Genomic DNA, 10,713 nt, shown 5'->3' with positions numbered 1-10,713 from the left:
TAACAAAAATTATACCCAGAACCCTAAATTTTAATGTTTTTTCAATGCTAAAAAATTTAAGATTTTCCTATAGGAAATACTACTGATTATTATGGAAAATTTTAAAAAGTCAAAAACACCTACAAGGGAACTAGTACAATGACTATCCATGAACCTATTACTCAGCTAAAAATATTATCAACATTTTCTGATGCTTGTTTTGTATCCCACATGCACACTTTCTTATTCAGTTTTCCCTATGTATCCTTTATTCCTAAGCTATACTGCTGCGACTCTAAATGGGGTCAATTAACTGAGAACACTTAGTTCTTACCTGTTTAATTTGGAAAGCTGGAATGAGTGATTTAATTTTATACAATTCAGAAGGTTATTTTTTTAATGTTACAGTCACACTAAGTCTTCCCCTGACCTCCATCCCGTCTTTTTCCATTGAGAGGCAATCATTTTCCTGTCTATGCTTGCTACTAGAAATATTTTACTCTGAGAATTTAAACTACCTAAATATCTAACCTTTCAAATTGGAAAAAGACCTTTAACTTTTGTGAATTCTTCTCCCCCCTTCCTATTTAATTATATACTGTCACCTACATATTCTTAGAAAACATCAGACATTATGAGCTATGTTAATTAGCTGGCTTATGTAAAGGGCAAATAAAGATTTAACTCAGGTATACCCATTCAGCTACCCAGTGATATTACGATGGATGTTCTAGAAAGGAGTTTCCTTTTGGTCTTCTACAATCTGAATATAAATACTAAACAGTGAAGAAATAACTACTTAGTAAAAAAAAAAAAAAGATGTTAAGCTTTTTTAGAACCCTTATATCTGAATAATTTTAGGCTTTTGCTTTTTCTAGTGGTATTTCCTACAAATAACACACAGTTGCATATGTTTTACAGTTTCAATCTTACTTTTTATTCTCTGTGGAATGCTAGGTTTAATGTTACAGTATGGTTGTCAAAGCTACTGAAATGTGACAAATGTCCATGTCTAAATGCTGCAGAACAGTATAACTTTAATGATTTTAAACAAAAAAGTTGTTACTTTACAGCTGAGGTCTGATGGTTTTTAAACCGATGCCTATGTGTATGGCCAGCCACAAACCCTGGGGATGTTTATTACCTGTACATGTATATACAAATATATCCCATACATAAATATGCACACAGGCACATATTAATTTATGTGTGAAATTTATAAAATTATATACATACACATACATGCATATCTATATACATATACCCACCCTCACCATTGAGCTCAGTTTTCTAACACTAATCAGCTTCATGCCCAATTATTATTGCTGCCCAGTATAACTACATGATTTTAGTGCCAATACCCAGCACCTTACAGGATGCAGGATAGGTATGTCTGTGCATATAGATATGTGTATTTATGTATGTTGTGTATATAAAGGAATTATTTATCCCTTTTATGCTTCAGTCATGCATTACTACAATAAACAGTCTTTTCACCATAGGTTTTAGAATTCTAAACAGTGTAAAATCTACTTCTGGAAAACTGTATATGTTCATAGTTACAAAAAATATATTATATATATATGATTGAAACCTATTGAGTACATATGTTCTCTGAATCTGGCTATATCCTAGCCATTAGATAAATTAAAAAAACACCCTATTAATAGGATGTTATGATAGCCTTAAATAGACCATTACCTGTATTTAGAATAGTTGATATATTTTAAAAGTTGACAAAATGATGTTAAAGATTTGAAAAACACTATGCATCTGCATTAAATATATAAAGGTTTCCACCAAGGGCCAGGTTCAATTCATTGTCTAAGATTTTCATGTTCCAAGAGTGACCAATATCAGTCATTATTCTTAAAATTATGGCTCATTAAGGCTTTTATACAAAAAAAGCCCTATTTTTAATCATTTATAAAAACAAGTTCTATTTAAAAGAAAAAATGTACATGAACACTAAAGTACTCATGGATATTATCCTGTACAAAGTGACTATGTAAAGATAAGAGGCTCGTTCCCAGTAAGAACACCTCATGGTAGCACATGTAAACCTGGTTTGGTTCCTCTGCTCTGCAGCTATTCAGCATGTAAAATTTAAACCATTTCACATTAACATTTAAATTTAATACAGTGCAAATATTTGAGAATAACTTGTTCCCCCCAGTGAAACAAGAACCAGCGTTATGCTGAATATTCTTCAGATCTATTTACACATTGAGCTAAAAGTTCACCATAAACTTTGAAATTTGCTGAATATCAGCAGAAATGTAACTGAACTAGCAGCAATTGCATTTACAATATTTGATAGTTACTTGAGAGAATGCATAAAATTTTCCAGGCTGTACTCTGAATCATATTGCTCTTGATCCCAAAGATCACTCAGGTTTTCAAGAATTGATTTCATACTTGCTTTTCCGGAAGTAGAGGTGTCAGCTTTTTCTGCTTTGCCATCCTTAAGAAAAATTGGCAGAAAGACAAAATGTAAGATTATGAACTTCAGAAATAATATTCTACTTTAAAATATCATACTTGTTTCTAACACTGCACTCATTCAACAGGTAAACACTTCAAGCAATACGTAAATCTGTGATCTCATAACCTAATTCTTATTTTCCCAGTCCTAACAGTTTTATCATTTTAAGCTGTTTATTTAGGAAGAATTATAAGAACATTACAAAAAACTCATTAATTGTGTATTTACATATATTAGATATATAAATCAGCTTTTCTCCCAAACCATTTGAGAGTTAAGTTGTAGATATTATGTCTTTTTATCCCTAGACAGGAATCAGCCTGTATTCTTGAGAACGAGGATGTTCTCTTACATAATCATAGTATAATGCTCATTTATACTTAATATATTTATAATTTTTATTTATAATTATAATTACTTATAAACAATTTTATTTTAATTAAACTTAATACTGCTATGTAGTCCATATTCAAATTTTGTCAACTGTCACAGTAAGGCCCTTTACCGCAATGGCTTTTGCTTCCTTGAAATATCTCCTGAGCATAGTTCTGCTTCTTAAAAGTCACCCATAAGAATATTCTTTCAAAGAGAATAAAAGCTATTTAAAAACAGGAATCCAGGTTTCTTTGATCCTTCTTTTTTATAGATTACATGTATCTTATTCAACTTTACTTACATGATGTGACTGAAGAACCTCCCCCCACTGGGCCATCTCTTGGGGACTTACTTACTAATTACTGTTTAAAACACAGCCCCAGACACAATATTCTAAATGTGGACTTAACACACACACACAATACAATGGAACTACTCTCTCTCATATTTGGACATTGTAATTCTTTACAGCTCATTTAATTATCTAAGGCCATTTCTCACCATAATTTATACTAAGTGTGCAGTGGATTTTTCTGAACCTATGCAGGACTTTAAATCCAACCCTACTGGTTTTACATTATTACACCAATATTTCTAAGATGTTGTATCCTTTGATTATGGACTGTTATCTGATGTTTTAGTTCCATCATCCAAAATAATGATAATGGCTTCTATTTGAGAATTTATACTAGGTACCTTTTCTAAGCACTTACATATTCTATTTTACTTTATCTTTACAACGATGTAGTGATACCAGCATTTTTATCCTCCCACGGGCACAGAAGTCTCTGAGCAGACAAGTTAATTTGCCAAAGGTCATCAATTAATAGGAGGCAGGGCAAGAAACACAGACCCACATCTAGCTGACTCCTGTGATAGCTGTCTTTTAGTAGGAAAGGGCTAAGAAACCTCGAGGCAGGACACTAAAGAGAGAAATCTAAGAGTTTTATCTGGATATCAAAAATCCCTCAGAGGGTTGTCTCAATAATACTAAAGTGAATGCCTTTTGCTGCTTACCTTAATACTTTCACCAAGCAGTCCTGGGAAGTCCCTGAACACATTAAAGATATAGCAAATTGTATAAGTTCTTTACCTTATCAAGAGTAAACAGATCAAGAAGTTGATCTGTCCCCATACTCTGCAAACTAGAATTCTCTTGGCTGATAACAGTATTTGCTATGTTCATCTTGAATTTCTGCAAACCCATTATTTTCTCTTCCAATGTTCCTCTGGTTATCAATCGGTACACGTTAACCACACGTTTCTGAATGACAAGAAGAAGTAAACAACTGTAGCACAAATAAACTTTAAACAAAATTTTAAACAAAATAAGCTTTGAGGTTCACCAAGTCAGGGGGCTTGCATACTTGAACCAAGTACTTAACTACTACCTAATTAGGATTGGATTTTCTTTATTTAACAGGCTTCATGAGCTTAAACTTTTATCATTTTGCAGAGAATTAAGTATTAGGAAAGGACAGTATCCAAGTTTCCTTAGCCCAAGTACCTTATTTAATACATGAGGAGGTGGTGCCACAGATTGGGTGACTTGCCTAAGGTCACAACACTTAGCTTCCGAGAATAAACTTAAACCAAGGCTTCCTGGCTTTTTTGGGTATTTTTCCCAGGGTACAAGTTAACACCTGTGAGTGATGACTTTTTACCTGCCCAATGCGATGGGCCCGGTCCATGGCTTGTAGATCACGCATAGGATTCCAGTCGTGTTCCACAAATACTACGGTGTCAGCGCCCGTTAAGTTAAGCCCCAGGCCGCCAACATGAGTTGTAAGTAAAAGAACATCTATGGATGGATCATTGTTAAACCTGAAAGTATAGATATTTTAAAAAAAAAATTAGTATATTTCTAAGGTTTCTGTAACAAATTGGGCCTTTAACATGTAGATACAGAAGAGGTGGGGGGAAAGGCTAGCTCAGTCAGGAAAATCAGAGGATGAGGTGGTTGCTACTATTATGCTAATCCTAGAAGATACTGATAAAAGTTCTGACATCTAAGAGCTTCTAGGAAAAAGAAAAACTAACATTACCACCAAGCTACCATTTATTCCATTTTCACCATGAATCAAACGATGGGCTTTTGTACTTTGTGTGCATTATGTTGTTATAATAGCTCTATTAGGATATTATCATTGTCCTTATAGATATTATCATTTTGATAAATAAGCCCAACAGAACATGTCTAGAGTCAGGAGTCAAACCTGGGTTTTTCTACCTGCAAAGCCCCTTTATGGGTCTCTCAAACTTGTGCCTAATAATCTCTTAGAGATGCTTATAAAAAATGCTCACTCTTATGGTCAGCAGGTCTGAGACAAAACATAGGAATCTGCATTTAAAAAACCAACCCCTGGGATGCCTGTGTGGCTCAGTCGGTTAAGCTGCTGCCTTTGGCTCAGGTCATGATCCCGGGGTCCTGGGATTGAATTCCACATAAGGCTCATTGCTCGGCAGGGAACCTGCTTCTTTTTCCACCTCTGTTTATGTGCTCTCTCTCTCTCTCTCTCTCTCTCTGACAAATAAGTAAAATCTTAAAAGAAACCCCTACTTTTAGAAAACCCCTAAGGTTTCTAAAGTAGAGAATGCAGACAACCTTTAAACACTGCACTCACCAATTCTGCCTTCTACCTAGGCCAGCTTCCAATTTGTTCTCAGCAGAGCCACAGGGATGTCAGAGATCTTAGCTAAGCCACTTGTTTGTGCCTCCTCCTACCCTAACCTCCCAAAAAAGATGAGGAAAGTCATTGTCTCTATCTTCTGTTGATGCCTTAAATTTCTTCCATGCCCTTCAGAGTGCCTTCCTAATATTGTCATGCTTTTTCTTTTCTTTAGTTAAAACTATCAATTCTATTTTTGGAGTTCTATATTTTAAAATGGGTTTAGTTGGGCTGAATCATACCATAACAAAACACATGTGTAGATATTTAGCCAAAGAAAATGTTTCATGAGGCAAACTTCTATGTAAATAACAACTGACTATAACTTGCTTTCTAAGAGTTTTAGAAGCCACTTACCGTGAAACAATGGAATGCCTCTGACCAGGAGGTATGCTGCCATCTAATCTCAGGTAAGTAACAGAGGGTAAGTGAGGTTTGAGAAGATCATGTTCCACTATATCAAGCATGCTTTTAAGCTGACAGAAGATCAGTATCCTGTGCTGGGCCACAACAGACTCTGTGCCACTCTCTGAAGTGCTGCCATTTCCCAAACCACAGTCCAACAGCAACTTGAAAAACAGAATCAGCTGTTACACAGGTGTCCAATAAAGGAGGCAACCAATCTCACTGTGACAAATACTTCTTGTGGTAAGAAAAGGCTAAGCTCATCTGTCACCTGGGAAGCAGACTGGCACTCTGGGTTGTAATCTGTTAGCCTGCAGCCTCTGGAACTAGTTTGTGAGGTGTTCAGGCTTAGAATTTCCTCATCACCTCTTCAGGAGGTTCTCTGATAGGCCCCTCTCCCCTTTCCTGAGTTACCTGAGGCTCAGTAGAATCTCAATAAATGTTTATTGAAAATGAAGACCTCCAGGCAAATGATTCGTGAAAAGTTATAAAAGAACAGAGTGGGGGTGCCTGGCTGGCTCAGTCGGTAGAGTACATGACTCCTGATCTCAGGGTCATGAGTTCAAGCCCCATGTTGGGTATGGAGCCTACTTAATTAAAAAAAAAAAAGAAAAGATAGAACAGTATGAAGAAAACATAACATAGCAGCGAAATCTGGCAGAAATCAAAATTACAGAAAAGAGAACCAAAAGCATCTAGTGAGATCTGGATTTCTGAGCTTACTACAATATAGTTAGTGACCAGTATCTTTTAACAGCAAGAACCATGCTGCTATAGATCTTTTGTATTTCCTGCTACATTATGGTTTAGTGCCTGGCATATAGCAGGTATGACAAATGAATAAATATCCAAGTAAGTGAACAAAATCCAAGAAAATCATGTGTATATCTGTTTGGGAAACTAAAGTACCCAGTATTTACTCTACTTCATTCCTAGGACCTTAAGATAGTAAATTCTGCCCAAAACGTTAAGACCTCAATGCAGGAGGCTTTCTCCTTTCTACTCATTAAAGTTACTCAGAAAACCAAAAGCTCAGCTGGACAAGATAACCAAAAGGGCACCCAGGTAAACTCCAAATTCAGTGTAAAACTTATTGTGCAGAAAAAAGTTAACACAGCAGACCTGAAATGCTTTTCTTAGAAAGTCCAGCTTGCACGGTCTGTCCTTGGCTGAAACAAGTCTTGAAATTTGGGTTTTGAGTCTTTCCATTGTCCCCTACCTGATAAGGATGGCCTATTGTGCTTAAACAGTTGTACAAACAATATGATTATGCTGAGACTGGCTTGCTTTCTGGGAGTCTAGGGTTTTGGTATATACTAGGCAGAGAGAATCTACATGATCGGAGCCAATAAAAACTCTGGGCATTGAGTCTCTAATTAGCCCACCTGTTAAGTAATATTTCACATGTACTGTCATAATTTGATGCTGGGGGAAAAACAGATGTTCTCTCTCTTCTACCTTAATAGCCCTTAAGTTGTAAATTTTTGCCCTAAGCTTTCCCTCCCTCCTTGATATAAAGTACATAGTATACTACACCAAGGAACTCCTCCAGGTGGAATAAAGAAATGTGATGAATGTAATTATCTCTATCCCATGCCTCTAAATCTGCAATCATATTACGATCTTTATTTTTAAAAATCTGGGATGTTTTAAAAGACTATAACTAGGTGGTATCCAGTATAAAGAATGTGATACCAGTGGGAAATTCTACATGGCTTCTTTGTATAAAAGAGGAGCTCTAGATAGTAATTTATCAGAATGTCTGCCATGCACATTCAATTATCTTAGTCCTTTAGGCAACAATATCAAACCCTACAGATAACCATTCATATTAAGAACATCCATCTAAGACTTCATATTTACCATACAATCTTCCTGATATCTTCTTTCAGTGTAGCATTATCTTACTGGATATATGGACATATCATTTGATTAAATATTCTTGTCTGGCAGCAGAACTGGCATTCTGGTTTTCCCAATAATGTCTTATAACCTGAGTTTGCTCTGAGAGGCTTGATGAAATCCAAGTATTCTGGCAAAATCTAGTTTGCAGCCTTAAAGAGCTGATTACTAGACTCTAGGAAAATGGTTACCAAGGCCCCCTGATAGGAGTGTAGGAGAGGCCAAATGCCTTCCTAGAAAGCAATTTAATCTTGCCCTAACTTCGGTACAGCTAAATTAACCCAGGTTTTTCAAACTGTTCCTCATTTATGGCCCAGAACCATAAATGATACTCAAAATTTGGTGTGACAGATATAAAAGACAGTGAAACTGTGATGCCCTCATTTTGGCCATTATATTATTATTAATCCTGCCCAAGATCACATGAGCTTTACTTACCAGTAACTAATTCATATGACAAGTTTATAGTGAACCTACCATCAAATCAAATGCAACTTCACACTATATGAAATGTTTGCCAAGTCTGACAGAATCTGTAAGTTTTTTAAAACTGACTTTGCTTATTTCCATTAAATTTCACCTGTAGTTTCAGTTTATCCTTCCAGTATCCTGAAATTTTAAAATTCTGGCAATATTAGATAATTCTGGCACTATTACTTGCTTATAAACATGTTTCTGTATTTCTAGTGCCAGATTTATTTTATTTTTTATTTATTTGACAGAGATCACAAGCAGGCAGAAGGGCAGGCAGAGAAAGAGGGAGGAGGAGGCAGGCTCCCCACTGAGCAGAAAGCCTGATGCGGGGCTCAATCCCAGAATCCTGGGATCATGACCTGAGCCGAAGGCAGAGGCTTTAACCCACTGAGCCACCCAGGCATCCCTTAGTGCCAGATTTTTAAAAAGTAAATATGACTTCTCCCCTAATTCAGAGAATAGACATATTTTAGATGAAAGCAAACAAGAAAGCAAGCTAGTTCTCTATCCCCTAAGGCAGAAACATTGCTCTAAATGGCTGAAAAGAACTGGGAAAATAGAAAAGTCAGGTTCTAGAAAAGCCCTCCATAAGTATGGCCAGAAATAATATGGGTCTAAGCTGCAGAGTTCCTAAGCATCTTAATTCCAGACACTTCAGAATGACAAGAAGCATTTTAAAGTGAGAGATCAGAATGCTGTCTAGACCCTTCTCACTCTTAAGAGCATTTTCAGTATCTTAATAAATCTGTCACTTTACTCACCAAAAAAAAAAAAAAAAAAGAGAGAGAGAGATCAGTTTAAGTAATAACTGCAGGGGAAAAAAATAATGTGCAAAAGGATAAACTAAAAATATTTTCAAGCTTATAATTAAAGTGTAGATGAAATTCAACATTTTTTTGAAATCTAATTAGCGGATCCCTTGACTAAGTATATCTTAGAGCTTTATCTAATATATCAGCTATGTTGGGGATCTGAATGGCTCAGTCAGTTAAGCATCTGCCTTCAGCTCAGATCATGATCCCAGGGTACAGGGATCAAGTCTCATGTTGGGGTCCCTACTCAGTGGGCAGTCTGCTCCCCACTCGTGATCTCTCTCTCAAATAAATAAAATCTTTAAAAAATGTATCAGCTATGTTAAGAAATTTGTGAACACTTCATATACAAATTTAGTTTAGTCAAATAAAACTATTCCATATATAAACCACCTAAACACAAAAGTCATTCTTCCTTTTTATGGAAAATGCATTCTTTTATATTTAATAATATAAGGATACATGCCTGATGTCATATGTCATTATTTAACATTTTCTATATTAACCAACGTGAAATAAAAAATCTTTCATTAGTTATTTTCAATGAAATTTAGGCCAGAATGACTACAGAAAGCAAGAACAATTACTAAATTACTAAAGTCCAGATTTTATAGTAAGCTCTTAATTTTTTTTAAAGATTTATTTGACAGAGAGAGACACAGCAAGAGATGGAACACAAGCAGAGGGAGTGGGAGAGGGAGAAGCAGGCTTCCCGCCAAGAAGAGAGCCCGATGCGGGGGAGATCAATCCCAGTACCCTGGGATCATGACCCGAGCTGAAGGCAGCTGCCTAACCAACTGAGCCATCTAGGCATCCCTAGATCCCTAGCAGGCTTCCTGCTGAAAGCCTGATGTGGGGCTTGATCACAGGACCCTGAGATCATGACCTGAGCTGAAGGCAGAGGCTTAACCCACTGAGCCACCCAGACGTCCCCCTAAGCTCTTAATTTTTAAGACAACGTAGAATTAAATGTATTAGCCTTAACATTTTCGTGCTTGAAATTGGTTCGTTTATAAAGTTTAACCTTTTGGGGGTGCCTGGGTGGCTCAGTGGGTTAAAGCCTCTGCCTTCGGCTCAGATCATGATCCCCGGGTCCTGGGATCTAGCCCCGAGTTGGGCTCTCAGCTTAGCGGGAGTCTGCTTCCTCCTCTCTTTCTGCCTGCCCCTCTGCCTACTTGTGATCTCTAACAAATAAATAAGTAACAAAACAAAAAAAAAAAGTTTAACCTTTTGAAATCTTAGCATTTTCAAAAATTCTGTTTCTGAAAGCTATATACCCAGAAAGCAACATGAGCAAACTGGCAGAGTAGTCAGCTCCCAATAAACTCAGAGCTCTACACTGATGCACATTACAATCAAACCATTCAGAGAGAGTCCTGAAAGCAGCAAGAAAAGGTGAATTCGTCATGTAAAAGGGATCTCAGTCAGGTCCATATTTCTCATCAGAAACCATGGAAGACATTATTGAAGAAAGTGAAAGGATAATCTACAGAATGGGAGAACATATTTGCAAAATCATATATCTGATAAGGGCTTAATATCTAGAATATAAAAGAACTCTTAAAACTCAACCAAAGACAGACTATACAATTTTTTAAAATGGTCCAAGAAC

General features: G+C 36.3%; 1 protein-coding gene across 1 annotated transcript in view; it reads right to left on the bottom strand.

The window, feature by feature from the left end:
- Positions 1 to 892: 892 nt before the first annotated feature.
- Positions 893 to 10,713, bottom strand: part of BTAF1 (B-TFIID TATA-box binding protein associated factor 1) — a 97,241-nt gene continuing 87,420 nt past the window's right edge. The window contains exons 35-38 of the mRNA XM_044240097.1: positions 5,866 to 6,077; positions 4,504 to 4,663; positions 3,933 to 4,103; positions 893 to 2,443 (exon numbers count right to left, since the gene is read on the bottom strand). Coding sequence (XP_044096032.1) covers positions 2,300 to 2,443; positions 3,933 to 4,103; positions 4,504 to 4,663; positions 5,866 to 6,077 — 687 coding nt within the window. The 3' untranslated portion in view covers positions 893 to 2,299. The remainder of the gene's footprint in view (positions 2,444 to 3,932; positions 4,104 to 4,503; positions 4,664 to 5,865; positions 6,078 to 10,713) is intronic.

This window comes from Neovison vison, chromosome 2, assembly GCF_020171115.1.
Source record: "Neovison vison isolate M4711 chromosome 2, ASM_NN_V1, whole genome shotgun sequence".
NCBI lineage: Eukaryota > Metazoa > Chordata > Mammalia > Carnivora > Mustelidae > Neogale > Neogale vison.
The sequence above is the reverse complement of the archived record's forward strand: the minus strand, read 5'-3'. Positions and strand labels throughout refer to the sequence as shown.